The sequence below is a fragment of the Hippopotamus amphibius genome, chromosome 17 (genome assembly GCF_030028045.1).
Source record: "Hippopotamus amphibius kiboko isolate mHipAmp2 chromosome 17, mHipAmp2.hap2, whole genome shotgun sequence".
In the NCBI taxonomy this organism is placed as follows: domain Eukaryota; kingdom Metazoa; phylum Chordata; class Mammalia; order Artiodactyla; family Hippopotamidae; genus Hippopotamus; species Hippopotamus amphibius.
Window position 1 is genome coordinate 10,343,496 of NC_080202.1, and position 14,796 is coordinate 10,358,291.

Sequence of the window (14,796 nt, forward strand, 5' to 3'; positions counted from 1 at the left end):
CTTCAGAGAAAGTGGGAAGAGGTGGGCACTGGCCCAAGGACCCTCTGGGGGCCCCCTTCCCCTCTTGGGGCTCCCTGCACAGCCAGGCAGGCCTCCCTGGTGGAAAGTAGCCCGCAGGCCAGCCCTCGGGACAGCTGCTGGGGCTGCAGACAAAGAGGACATCTCTTTGCGGCCCCGGGCAGCCCGCCATCCTCCCGTAAGGGGATCCGGCAGGCCTTGGAAGCTGCAGGAGGCCCCATCAATCACTGAGCATTTCATTATACCTTGGACAACATCCATAATGGAATAAAATGTCAGTAAGTTTACTAGGGGAAAAATAGTAACTTCTCCATAGCCAGTTTGTTTTTTATTGATAGTAATTTCCAAAGACATTCCAATATCTCCAAAGCCATCGTTAATAGCCTCACGGCATGTCCATTTTGATGTGCAAATGAACAGATGCGGAGTCACAGACAATAATGCATCGCTTCCATTTCAGCCGAAAGTAATAAATCCGCCTCAGAATGTGTCCCAGTGCATCCCTGGGAAGTCCTTTCTTTTTGCACATTCTCGCCTCTGTCAGGGAGTTAGAAAAGCCATTCATTATTTTCCCAGGAAAAAAGGGCTCACCTCCTCCTCGCAAGCAGAGGGGGAGGCATCTGTGTCTCAGGCCCTTGCTACAAACTGAAACGGGGCCAGCCGGGTGTGGGCGTCCCCTCCAGACTGGTCCGTTCCACCCAATAGCCAGCTGGTAGCTGGCTAGCCTCTTTTTGTTTTTGAAGAACCCAAGCATGACTGCTCGAAACCATTTCTTTCTCTCTTATTAATGTGTTCCACTAATATTTACGGAGGCTTCTTCACACTGGGCCTCAGGTCAGAGTGTAGGATCAGAATAATAATAGCTGTTACTTATCCGAGCATCTGTTATGTGCCAAGCATTGTTCTGCCTAGATGTACATCTGTTATCTCATTTAATTTAATCTTCAAACAGCTTTATGATGTCAACGGTGCTATCACCATTTTAATGATGAAGGATTTGCATTTCAGGGAAGTCATCTAAAAATGTTTATTGTTAATAATGACATATTAACAATAAAAACAATCACCACTGAGCCCGTACTACATGCCATGCCGGCATTAGATACTTTCCATGTTATCTCGTGGAATTCTCACAACCACCCCATGAATTCCGTGGGACCATATCGCCGTTTTATAAACGGGGAAGTGGAGGCTCAGGAAAGGGTGGGTGCACATGCCAGGTCACACAGCCAGATAGTAGCAGAGCCTGAATGTGAATCTAAGGCAGCCTGTTCCCAAAGGCTATTCCCCCTCTCCCTGCAAAAGTGTATGTGCCAGTTTCGGCCTTCAGGGGTCTTGAGCCCAGCCACCTTTAGAACCTTCTGGTTAATTTCCCATCAGTGGTGATAAATGTTTAACAATCCCTGAGCTTGTGTTTTTGATGTTTACTTGAAAACTTTAATAGAATTTCTTCTTTGCTGAGCAACACACATTAGAAATCTCTCAAATACTAGTTTTCTTTTACTAAGTAGGCAGGCTAAGGAGAGCAGTTGATTCTCGCTGACCTGGGTAAAGGCTTTCTGGTCTTGGTAGTCCTGAGACTTATATAAAGAGAAAGAAGCGGGCGGGGCCTGGGTGTCTGGGATCCCAGGTAGAGGAGTGAAGCCTGTGTCCATGGACAGACACCAGGTGTGGCCACGAGTATGCTGATGGGTATCCCCTGTGAAGGTGACCTCAGGAGGTTCATAGCCTGGAAGGGGGCACAAGACCCTTTGGTACACATCGAAGGTGGTTGCTCCCTCCACGGCCCCAGTGTTCCCTAATCTGAGGTCTCTGGGTCTTCAACCATTCCTGGCATGGTGGGGCGTCCCGTCTCCCGCCATCTTGGTCATCTTCCTCTGCCTTGCCTTTCTTAACCTGGGGCCCTGGGAATCGCACATTGGTATAGCCAGTGGGACCAACCCCTCCTCGCATTTGGGCTCTCTGCTCCCCCTGCCGCACCCTCACAGGATGTCAGTGTGGATTTCAGGAGCTCTCACCCACTGTTGGCATCATGCCTGACCCTGCCTGGTGAGTCACCAGCTAAGGGAGAGGTGTGGTTCCTGCCCTCAACGAGCCTTAAGTCACGGTGCAGAGACAGGACACACAGGCGTACACGATTTTTAACAACAACAGTTAATGATAAGGATTTGGGGGACGGCAAGATTTTCAGACAGTCAACGTGACGATCCAGAGAAAGGAGAGGCTCTAGTGGGCTGGAGTGGTCGGGGCTGTAAGCCGTCCAGGACAGGTAGGCGGCAAAGAGTGGACACACAGGAGGGAACAGAGACACGTGCAAACGTGGGCAGGAGAAGTGAGCTTGGCCGGGGCTGGGGGGCTGTGCACTTATCCATTTGACAGTTGAGGAAACTGAGGCACAGAACATTGAAGTGATTTCGTCAACATCAGAGACAGATTTAAGCATGGTGTTCACACCCAGGAATGCAGGCTGGCAGACCCGCTCCTCCAAACCACTAAGCAGGTGGCCCTGGGCTTCTGCTTTGGGTCAGGTCCTTGGCAGCAGTCAAAAACCAGTCTCGCCCGATCAGAGAGCTCCTGGACTGGTGGACAAGATTGTTACCCCTCCCCGCAAAGCTGTTTGGGAGCCGGCAGGCTGTCAGGAGGCCTTGGCTGCACTGCTTCTCAGAGACAGCCTAATTTCCGGAGGCTGCAGTGTACGGCTCAGGTGCCACTTGAGACATCCCGGAACTGAGTGCCCACGTTCCCCCGGAGATGGGCAGCGTCTTTATCCCGGGTGTCCAATCCACATCTCGGCATGGCTACCGTGGGTGTGCATTCACAGCTCGGACTGTGTGGTGGCGTGTTTGCAAACTCCCAATGCACAGTTCCTTCAACGCACCGCGGTGCACGTTTACACACCTAACGCGCTTGCTTAGTGTTCAAGTTCTCCAGGCTTCACTCTGCATTTCTGGGAGGCAACTCCTTCTCTTGGGGTGACAGGGCAGGGCTGTTATATGGGGCGACAGGGCAGGGCTGGTACAGACTCCCACTGACGTGTGCATGGTTGGGTCCACACTGTCACTGCTTTGTGGAGTCTTGTCCCCCGGTGTCCCCTTCCAGGGATGTGCTGGAGAAGTCCGGATGGGCGAGGGCTCAGCTGTCCCTTGGTCCTAATGATTCCCACACAGGACAGCTCTCTTAACAGATGCTGCTCTCACACCTCCAGCCAGGTGGGGCTTACTCCCTGCGGTGATGGCAGATTTTTTTCTCTTGAAATAGCTCTCCCTGTTTGTAAAATCTGTACCTTAGCTAAGATCAGACTTTCCATGACTCGTTTCTTCCCTCTGGATCCCAATGAGGTGACAGAACTCTTCTATTGAGACATTTGTGGAGGCAGAGAGGCCTTTCCCAGCCTAGGAAGTGTAGGGATGGAGAGGAGAGGGGTCCAGGGGAAGCAGTTCAACCAGCCAGACTGGGTGGGTGGGGGTTGGTGGAAAAAAGTTGTATTCTGGCTGATGCCAGGCTCCTGGCAGGGTGTCTGGGGAGGACAGTGGGCCATTAACTAAGAAAAGGGGCAGGAAGGGAACAAGGTAGAAGCACCCGGAAACACTGCAGGGAGGGTTGGAGCGCAGCCTCGTCCCCTGGGCTCCTCTGAGCAGTGCCTTAGCCAGGAAGGCCAATGCCAAGGGTGGGCCCAGGATTAGGACCCTCCCTCTCTCTGGGGCCTCTGAGTCTCTGCTGTCCCCCCTGCAGGCACATACATGGGATGCTTCAGTGACGACGGCCAGGAGAGAACTCTGAAGGGGGCTGTATTTTTTGACTTGAGGAAGATGACTGTCTCCCACTGCCAGGATGCGTGCGCTGAGCGGTAAGTGTGAGGCCCTGGCTGTCGACTCCACGGGAAATTAGGTCCAGAAAGTGGAAGTGGTGTCCCTGAGGTGATGCTTCGGCTGCCAGTTGGCTGTCCCGGTGTCATTAGAGCTCGACTGATCAGATCCCAGTTGTCCGGAAAAAAGGACGTTTACTGATGGGACAGCGTGGGGTTATGGAGAGAGCTCTGGGCTCAGTGTCAGGAGACCCAGGGTTCTAGCCCTGTGGTGCCAGGACTCACCCTTATCCTGGCCCCAGATCCAGCTGCCATGCCTGGATCCAGACCTCAGTGCCCTGGGCCAAGGTCAGGACTCACCCCGGGCCCCGCTCTGCCTGCAGGTCCTACATCTACGCCGGCTTGGAGGCCGGGGCCGAGTGCTACTGTGGGAACCGGCTGCCAGCGGTGAGCGTGGGGCCAGAGAAGTGTGACCACGAGTGCAGAGGGGAGAAGAGCTCCGTGTGCGGGGGTGTGGGCCGGCTCTCCGTGTACCGCGTGGAGGAGCTGCAGCCCAGCTCCGGGAAGCGTGAGTGTGCCCGTCTCTCCTTGAGCTCTGTCTGTCCCCTGTTCTGCCGCTGCCCCCGCATCCGCGGCCCCGCATCCGAACTAGGTGGAACGGAACCTATGCTTTCCCTCCCCACCTTCTCCAGACAGGCTTGTGGCAGGGGGGTGTGGAGTTAGGGTCTGCCGAAGGTCGCTCAAGTTCACGACCGAGGCACATCTTTCCTTGTCCCCCGCCAGAGAGAGAAACTGATCAGGAGGCCCAGGGCCTAGGCCTACGTGTGTCTCAGACATGCTGTGTGGCCTCGGGCATCTTGCTTCCCCTCTCTGGGTTCCAGTCTATTTTGTAAAGTGCAGAGGCAGACTTTGATTTCGAGTAATGGGGCGGACCAGGTAGTCTGAATGTTTCCTAGCCATGAAACACCTAGAAATGCTGGATAAAATTGAACAAGTGTTGTTTTAAATGTACAGCTGGACTCACAAGAAAGTCAGGAAGTCCCTGGCTCCAGGAATGAAGCGGGAACTGGGAATCATGGCAGTGAGATGAGGGTAGTCGAGGATGCTGTGCAGCTCTGGGTCCCTGCTGGGGGAAGCTCTGGTCTTGCTGGCCCCACGGCTTAGGTTTTAGTGTCCGCAGAGGGCAGAAAAGGAGGCTTTGAGCCTGTCAGGATAGGGAGTTGGATTGAAGCTGCTGTGTAAAATTGGATTCAATGTCCCTGAAGTATAAATCAGTGACATTTTAGATTAAAAAAAGAAAAAAACCACCTACCAGAGATGGAAAAACTTGTCTGTTTTGACCTGAGCTTCAGGTGAAAAAAAAATTTCCTAAGAATTTATAACCCAAGAGTTTATAATTGCAAGCCTGCATTTGTATGAGCTTTGAGGGTCAGATTTCTGTTATCTGCCTGGTCCTGAAAGCTCCAACATGAAAATTGTCTCTGGGACCTCTGGAGGTAGCAACAGAGGCAAATGCAGAAATGTCTCTTGGGAGCTGTGCCACCAACCCAGGTGTAAAGCATTCCTGTAGGTAAATTCTCACTGAAGATGAGTTTACAATTCAAAATTATGGAACTCACGAGGAAATAATCACCCACAAGGGAGAGTAAGCTGATGCATCGATCAGCAAGACTGGACCTCCCAGAATTTCACCTGAAAGTGCTGTCAAATAGAGATGACTTAGAGACTTCCCTGGTGGTCTCGTGGCTAAGACTTCGCCTTCCAATGCAGGGGGTGCAGGTTTAATCCCTGGTTGGAGAGCTAATATCTCACATGCCTCGCAGACAAAAAACAAAACATAAAACAGAAGCAATATTGTAATAAATTCAATAAAGACTTTAAAAATGATGCATATCAAAAAAAATCTTTAAAAAAAAATAAAGATGGCAACTTAGGGGGCTCAGCTAGATGCATGTGAAACTCAGGTTTGAGTTTCATTGCAAGATGAGCCCCAGGTCCACGTAACGTAATTATAAAAGGCTCTTTTATAAGATAGTATGGCTGTGCACATTTACATATTTGGGGGGGCCATCCTCTTCCTGTTTGGGAGGGGCCAGCCTGGGAAGAAGTCAGAGCATGGGAGACCTCCCCCCACCACTGACAAGTGTGAGACCACAGATGATGAAGGCACAGCCCAGCATCCAGGTACTTCAACTCACGAACTCAACTACCTCTGGCCATGGACCAGGGCTCCAGGAGAGCTGAGGGATTAGTTCAAGAACTGGACAGACCTCAGAGAAAGAGATGTCAGATCAGAAGCGAAGCCTGCAGAGGGGTTTCTGGGAGCTTTCCTAGTGACAAATGAGTTTGTTAAGCAGTCCAGAAGCCCAGCTCTGAGAAGCATGGGTGAACTTCAAAGCCAACCCTGGCTACCGTCTATGGGGTCAGAGTGATGGGGAGAGTGGCTCAGTGCTCAGACCCGGCCAGCTAGGCTGTTTGGTTGCTTCCTATATTTGGACAGGATTGTCTGGGAACCAGGGTTCCAGATGGGGGAATGGGGACAGGGGTGGAGACCCTGACAACACACTCTACGGGTTCACTAACGAGGCCATCAACTCAACAGATACTCATTGACACCTCCTCTGTGCCAGGCCCTGTGCTGGCTCGGGTTTGCCATGGTACATGGATGTAGCAGGTCCTGCCCTGTCATCTGGGCATTCGCATGGGCTTCCTGAGGACCAAACCGCTCCAGGATGGCTTCTTGGGCCTTTGATTTTCCTGCGCTCCAACAGCGTTAACCCCTCTAATTCCTCAGCCCTGCCCGCCGTGAGGATCAGGTCTGTGTGTGGGCTCTGGGCTGCCTGGCCAGCTCTTCCTGCCTGCTCAGCCACTGACTCTCAGAGATCAGTACTTGGCTTCAGGTTGCCCACTGGTTAAGGGTCAGATGGTCCAGTCATTCAAGCCAGCCTCAGATCTGTAGTGGGCTAGACCTATTGTCGTAGTTAATGTTGAAATGGGTTAACAGCCGCCCCTTCCAGCAGGCTGTGAAGCTGACACAGCTGACCTTTGCCTGCCTGCTCCCTTCTCAAGGGTGTGATCCGACAGGATGTCTGTCAGGAGGTGACCAGGTGACCAGCCGTCTGAAATTTCAGCTTCTCACTAGCAAGGCGCTCTCACAGCAGTAAGACCCATGAGTGTGCTCCCCGGGTTGGAATCAGAGGGAGGTGCAGAGCAAGTCATCCGTGGCTGCATCCTGGAGGTATCCTTCTGCCCTACGTGGCCCTGGGGCTCTCACCTGGGGAGCAGGGGCAAAGGGTGTGCAATGGACTGCGCTGGGTTACAGGCTCTCCCTGTAAGTCCCAGCAGTGGAGTCTGGAGGCAGCTGAAGTTCCACCTCTAGCACCATCTCATATCACTGACCTGTTGCAGCTTATGCCACACTGCCCTGCCCTGTCGTGTCCAGGTCCTTATCCAGTCAGCACATATTGGGCACCTGCTGCGTGTCAGGCTCGGGCTGGGTGTGGGGAGTACAGGGATGACCCAGATGCAGCCTCCGCCCAGGCTGCAGGGCGGTCCTCACGGGGACACTGATCATCCCACGTGCCCTGCCTGTCCTGCTCACCCTCCCCTGCCACGTGCCCCGGAGCCTGTCTCCCCAGTGTCTGTCCCGCCCCAGTGCAGCTGACCGAGGACCACAGCCCAGTCCATCTAGATATTTTGTCCTTTGGGGGCTGGTCATGCCACAGGACAGGATGGAGTTCTGTTTGCCCAGCACAAGCCACCGCCCCGGCCCTTACACCAAAAGCCAGAGCAGGAAGGTGGCTGTGGGAGACGCAGCCCCATCGGGGGCTGGCACATGGGTGCACGTCGCTCCCCAGAACAACTCTGTCTGCCGGGCATTATGTAGGTGAGAAAATCGAGAGCCTCTGAGACTGTGACACACCCAGATTGCTGACTGAGTCCCTGGCAGTGCCGGGGCTTGATCCCAGGCCATTAGGACGCTCACCCTGCACCGTTTTCCCAGCACCAGGCTGTTTTCCTTCGTCTGTGCCCTGATAGGTCTGTGCCCTGATGTCCAGACCACTGGTGCCATGGTTGATTGGATCGGCTTCCAGACCCAGAGTTTGGTCCTGCTTTGCAGGTCTGTGTAGAGAGAGAGCCCTCCCGTCACGGTGCTTGGCGGGCGGGAGGATTTTTGCTGCTTGCCAAAAGGTGTGGCAGGTGGAGAGAAGCAGGAGATACGCTGAGCCCCAGGAGATGTTGTGTTAGAAGGAGCCTGGGATGAGAATCAGGACACCATCCAGAGAGACTCTGATGAGTCTGGAGGAAATAGGAGCAGTTGGTGCTGGAACATTCCAGAAGGCTTGTTCCCGCACCAAGGAAGCCAACTAGGGAGCTGGACTTTTCCACCAGAAGGTCTGGAGAACAGCTTGGCAGTCTGTGTACCACAGGCTTGAGGAATGTTCCTAGAATTTGGCGGGAATTCAAGATCAGAGAGAAAGCAGTGTAGTGGTGTGACTCGACGGCACATAAGAGGGGATGTGGCAGGATTTCAGGTTTCCAAATCGACTTTTCTTTTCATGCCTGCGTGGGTAGGACAGAATTTTCCAGAGTATCAATCTCTTGGGTCACTTAGTGCAGAATTTAGCACATAATGGATGCCTAGTCCACATTTGTGGAAGGAAGGAGGGAGGGAGGAGGGAGAGTGGGAAGGAGAGGATGGACACTGTCCCCTGAGAGCTGGCGGGAGAAGCAACACATGAGTTCAGCAGCTTCAACCAAGTGGTCCCTTGTCGGTGACCCTGGTGACCGAGGCTAACGAAGGTTCTGATGCCCAGTTTCTCTCAGGAGCTTGGCTTGACCGTAGCCTCTGCAGGCAGGTTGCCCTCTCTGATTTGAAATCTGCCTCTCTTGAGTGTGTTTCCACCTGTCTCGGGATCTGAAGCTGCCGTTTTCCCCTGGGGACAGGTACCAAGAACGGTGGGCACCACTCCTCAACGGAACCCCGTTTCCTTCCCCGCAGGGAGGACCGTCACATACCGGGGCTGCTTCCGACTGCCGGAGAACATCACACATGCCTTCCCCGACTCCCTGGTACAGGCCAACGTGACTGTGGAGGTGTGCTCAGGATTTTGTTCCCAGAAAGTAAGAACAATTATGATTTCGCAGCCCTGTCCTTTAACCATCCAGCCCGAGTGGTGGTCTCAGGGAGGGGGCAGGTGCCCGTACAGGGCTGCAGCTGTCCGTCCTCAGAGCCTGGGTGGGAGCCGAGGAGGGAGGTGCGGGACGGCGGCGGTCGAGGCAGCAGAGTCACCAGGACGCCTGCAGGGAGCCCGCTAACGTGGTGATTGGGGCTGGGTACGGAGTTGTCGGTGAAGGTTGTAAAGCTGAAAGGATCATGCCTTTCCTGACGTGAGCTCTTGGCACAAGTGTCAGATGTTAAATTGACTTGGTTTGGAAACAGGAAGATGCTGGCTTGGGACTTGGGGAGCGCTGATGGATTTTCTGTTATTTGTGCTGACAGCGTTAGGCCATGAATCTGACTCCGGGGGCTGTAGTCACTCATGTACCTTTGGTTCAGCCTGGGCTGAGGAGTGGAGTGTGACTGTGTGCAGGGGCCAGGCTGGGCACCAAAGGCCACTGTCCCTATATCGATGCCTTCTCTGGGGTGGGAGATGAGGATCAAGGCCACGTGGGGCTAGCACAAGGCAGGACTGGGGCAGGGTGTGAAGCGAGGCTGGCAGGACCAGCAGGCTGCCAGAGAGCTTTGAGAGCTGGGGCTGGAGTGGTCTCCAAATTGGGCCGGATGCTGCATCCCTAGAAATGGCCCCAGTGGCAGCTGGCTGGGGTTTGGGGCTGCACCGATGTGCTGGGGTTCAGCAGCCTTGATGGGACTGTGCCACGTGGCAGCGTAACGGAGTGGGGCTGGGAGACAGGAGGGCTTTGGCAGTGACGGAGTTGACGATGGTTGTCAATAGCCGCTAACAGGTACTGAGCGTTTATTCCATGGACTGTTCCAATGTTACGTGTGTTAACCATTTAATCCTCTTGACAACCATAGGTGTTCTGATAAACTGCATTTTGCAGCTGAGGAAACAGAGAGCTTGGGCATTCTGCCCGAGGTCACACAGCCAGGAAGGGGGAGAGCCAGGATTTGAACTCTGCCTAGCAGCTCCGTAGCCTGCTGGTGGTTTGAAGGGTGCAGGATGTGGGCTTCAGTGAAAGCACACAAAGAAGTTGGACACAAAGAAGCATTCCCTCCACGGGGCCCCCACCCGCGGGGAGCTGCCCTCCCTCTGCTGCTGTGATCTCAGCCCTTCTGAGATGTTTCCCTTGGTGGTGGGGAGAGACAAAGCCGTTCTCCTCCGTGCTTTCCTCTTGCATGAGCACGGCCTTTGAAGTGGCTTTTACATCTCCAGCATTTCCAAAGCCACTGCCAAGGATGTCTTGAGCGTCAGGGCTCATGGACACAATGCTGGGAGCCAAGAAGACCGTTTGTTGATTCACAGACATCTGGGGGACCCCTTCCTCCCCTCTGCTCCTGGTGGGAGCAGAGCCAGTAGAGGCCGCAGGGACACCTGCTCACACATCAGGGAAGCAAGCCACCCTCTCTGGGCTTCCTTCACACCTGCAGTTCAGAGCGGCTCCCTGGAGAGCCTCCCCCTAGAATCAGAGGAACGCAGCTGGTCCGAACCTGCTGAAGGCCGGCCTCCCCGGTCAACAGACATAGAGGCATCTTCCTGTGGGCCGGGCGCTAGGCTGCAGGCTTCCCACTGGTGGCTGGCTCTGATCCTCCCGGCGCCCTGTGAGCGGGGATGGTCTGACCCCTGCTTGCTCCAGAGCCAGTGCAGGTTTGCAGGCGTGAGAGCTCTCATATGCAGGCACGGAGGGAGTGACTCTACATCCCACTCTTGACACACCTCTCCCCCGCCCCCCCGCCACCGCGTGCTTTTCATGCTGCCGCCTATCAGTGTGACATCAGCAGGGGAAGGGGACAACCGAATGAGCAGTCAAAGAGGGGACAGGAGACAGGAAAAGAAACAGGAGGAACGGGAGCGGCCAGCATCACAGCTGTGCCTCTTCGATGCATTAGGTTTTTTTCAGTAGATAACACGCTCATGTGAAACACAGTAAAAAGACACCAAAGGGTGTCAAGGGGAAAGTCTTCCTCTCACCCCTGTGTGTCGTCCACTCGGTGTCCTTCCTTGGATGCAGCTGATGGGCCTGACCTGTCCCATCCACCCTCAGAGAAATTCTATGAATATTCAAGCGGTTGTTCCCTTACAGAGTCATGATGCTTTTACAAACCCCACAGATGGTAAGGAGCCACACACGCTACCCTGCCCCACACGCCTCTCCTCTATCTTAGAGATTGCTCCAAATTGGCACAGAAAGTACTTTCCCACTCTTTTATTCCATTACATCGATGTTCCATAATTTATTTAACCAATCCCCCGCTGTTAAGCATTTAGGTTGTTTCCAGTCTTCTGCTTTTACAAACAAGGCTGCGATGACTATCCTTGCAGGTGGGTCGTTTTGTGCTGGTGGTGGATCTACCAGATAAAATTCCTAGGAGGTGCTGGGACAAAGGCTATATGCCTTGTCCTGTGGGTAAACTTTGCTGTGCTGCCCTCGGCGAAGGTTGTGTTAATTTTACGCCCCAACCAGCTTTGCATGAGAGGGAAGCAAGGTGCCCTGTGACTCCTCTTTTGGGGAGGATGCCTTCAAAACAGCATCCCAGGTAGATGCCCTGGTACAGCCTACGAGGGCCCAGAGAATTCTGCCTTGTGGTTACAGACACAGAACTTGAAGATTTTAAACTCTTCAACTCCTATTTCCAGCCATTCTTCATATTTACTGGTGCAAATCCAGGTCGCTGCAATCTTGCATTGGAGCGTGTGCCAAAAGATGCCTGCCGGCTCTTGGTACCATATACCATTTTGCACCTTTGCACTTTGTACATCTCCCCTAGAGATGCTTTTCAAGGACAGCTTACCTGCTCCTCGGCTCTGGGCAGTGATGCTGTGAATTGTTCAGGTCAGAGCATGGATGAAAGGGCATCCAGGGTTCTCAGTAATGGCCTTTGCCCGACAGGCGTCAGAATCTGTGCTGACAGCTTGGCTCCATTCCTGGCCTCCCCTGTATCGTCGGATGGGGCAGGGACCGTGGCTGTTTCCTTGAGTCCCATTGTTTAGATCCACAGAATGTTGCAGCTGTCAGGAGCAGAGTCACTGTTTCCAGCTCTCAAGTTGAAAGCAGGTCTTGGCAGGACATACGTGTGGGACAGGGGCCAAACACATAAAGCCGACACTTACGGGGGGCACCAGCCCCCACCCCAGAGAAGGGCTAAGACAGGAACTGGGTGACTGACATATAGTAGAGTAAGGGCAGGGCCTGGTGGGGATGAAGGAGGCTTGTTGGGAGGCTTAGGGAAGAGGGCTGCAACGTTTAGGAACAGTTAGAGCTGGAGGATGCGGGCAGCGTCCGCAAGCAGATGAGGGGTGTCAGGAGTGCATCGTAAACCTTGGCCACGTCTGGGCAGGGCTGAGGTGGCGGGAGGGCAGCCCGTGCGCCCCAAGTGCGGGGCTCCTGGGTGCCGTGTGAAAGGTAGGGCAGGGACAAATTGCAGCGGACCTTGGATGCCCGCCTCCACGTCCAGATGTTTTCGGTGGCTAAGAGGGAGCTACTGACAGTGTGGCAGGGAGGGGACGGTATGACTGGTGTGGGGCTTCATAGCTGTGGGTAGGATGCTCCGGGGTGGGGGGTGTTCTCTGTGGATCCCTTTGGGAGGCATGAGTCCTCAGGGCCACCCCCAGAGGTGCCTCGGCAAAACTGCAACCGAAGTCAACCTGGGACCTGGCTCTGGAATTAGGGGTTCCAGGTAGGGCAAGGCTGATGCTGCAGATGTCATGCTTGCAAGTAAAGCCACCATCTGCCCGACAGAGTGAGCCTTTGGTTCCCAGAATGTCTGTTCCTCCCTCCTCCCACGTCCCGCCCTGTGGTTGTGGGCGTGACTTGGACTCAAGCCTTCTGGATGGTCTCCATCAGCTCTCAGGTTCCTGGTAGGAGCTTGGCTGGGACCCTGACCTCCCTCTAGGGCAGGGTTGCTCATCCATGCAACTGTTGACGTTTCCGTCGGGTCGGATAATTGTTTGGGGATCTGTCTGTACATTGTAGGATACTTAGCAGCATCCCTGGCCTCTACCCCCTACATACCAATAGGACCTCCCCACTTAGCTGTGACAACCCACACTGTCTCTGGACATAGACGGGGCTCCCCTGCAGGGCCCCCATTAAGAACCACGGTCCCAGTGGGCCACCTGGAATGTGTTGGCTCAGCCATGCCCAGGCCCAGTTCGCGTTCCCCACGCACCTGAATCCTGGTGACCCGTTGTCTCTTCCAACTGTTGGGTGAGGATGAAAAAGCAAATTCTGCCTCCAGCATTGAGGTCTGGTGGATACAGGATCAGTTAGAAGTTCAGCTGACCCAGCCCTTTGGAGGCCAGGGATATATTTGCAGGAAGGGTGTTCTCTCTCCTCTCCTGGGCCATTGAGGGTGAGTGAGAGAGGTGAATTCGGGGATTTCTGGCTGTACTTTCCTGAGCTAAGTGCCAAGCGCTGCCTCTCTGAAGAGCTGGTGACGCTGAGGCTGCAAAGACACCCCAGTGGCAGCTTCATCTCCTAATCTGGCTGCAAGACAAGCTCATATGTCCTACGATGTGGGAACGGTTACATTATGCCACGGCCATACAGTGGACTATAATACAGTCATTGAAAATGTTTTCAAAGACTTTTATGATGGAAAATGCTCACAGCAGAATGTTAAATGGGGCAGAGCTAAATCTGGGGGTGGGGGCAACAGGCTTAATTAGGGCTGGCTGGGCAGGGGGGCCGGGAGCAGCAGATGCCAGAGGTGGGGCATGGAAGCAGGAAAAGAGGCGGAGCCTTCTTTGTGCCGTGCCCCAGTTTCGAGCACCATCTGAGGTTTATTTGTGGCTCCTGATAAAAATCTCTGCTGTTTTTTGCTGGTTAGTTGCAATGGATTTGGGGAGCTCCCAGAGTGTAGTTTGACAGGAAAAGGACATTTTGGGCCACGTCAGCATCTTAATGATCTGACAGTCTGCCAGCAAGAGCAACTTGACCTGTGTAATGTGTTTTTAAACACAGTAAAAGGTTCTTGTCTAATTTTCTGTGATCATGTTGGGGATGGAAGAAAACCTGGTCGTTCTCAGTCCTCAAGATCCTATCACCTCCTTAATTTGGACAGAAGGTGAGAATGAGCTCAGATGTTTGCATTGTTATCCCTTCGGATGTGGGGTCATTAATTTTGAAGCCCCCTATTGGTGCGCAGGTAGATAGGCCATGTGTGGGAGTGTGCGTTCCTGGTGGGGCAGATGCGTGAAATCTGACACCATCTGCAAATAGGTTACTAATGTGTGAAGCGTCAGCTGTTACACCTTGTGATCTGAGGTTTGTTCTCCCAGTAACTACTAGTGGTTCTGCTGAGAAAGGCATCGCAGGGAGAGAGGTGTTATCCTTTCTGCCTGCCCTCTTTTTAGCCTCTTTGGGGTATATACGTTCTTCATACAGAATAGTAATCACCTGGGTGTCTTCCCATCGACATTTCTTCTGAGGTTTTTCCTTTGTCCATTTAATGGAGGCACTGACCCAGCTGCCTGTGCGATGGAAAGGCATGCATTAACGCAGAGCCGGCTTGTTCTCTGCTGGACGATGGCTCTGGCCAAATCCCTTTGGATCCCAATAGATGCAGTCCATCCTGTGTAGCCTCATTCCCTCCACTGGCCATGAAATTTCACGTCTCTGCCAAGGGTTGGGTCTGTAAGGGTCTGGGTTTTGTGAATTACTGTCTCTGTCTGCTGTCTGGGTCTCCAGTCTGTGGCAAGCCATCGCCTGAGGGGACATCCCCTAGGGATCCCTGGAGATACTCTGACATTTGCCCCAAACTACCTTGAGGCAGCACCTTTGAGGCTGGA

The 14,796-nt window shown here is 53.7% G+C and overlaps 1 protein-coding gene across 3 annotated transcripts in view; it reads left to right on the top strand.

Moving 5' to 3' along the window:
* WSCD1 (WSC domain containing 1) overlaps positions 1-14,796 on the top strand; it is a 53,918-nt gene that overhangs the window by 12,135 nt on the left and 26,987 nt on the right. For all 3 annotated transcript variants that reach the window (XR_009050083.1, XM_057716909.1, XM_057716910.1), the window contains exons 3-5: positions 3,751-3,865; positions 4,207-4,391; positions 8,826-8,947. Coding sequence is in view for 2 of the 3 variants with exons in the window: in XM_057716909.1 (XP_057572892.1) it covers positions 3,751-3,865; positions 4,207-4,391; positions 8,826-8,947 (422 nt within the window). In the remaining variant the exon portion in view is untranslated. The remainder of the gene's footprint in view (positions 1-3,750; positions 3,866-4,206; positions 4,392-8,825; positions 8,948-14,796) is intronic.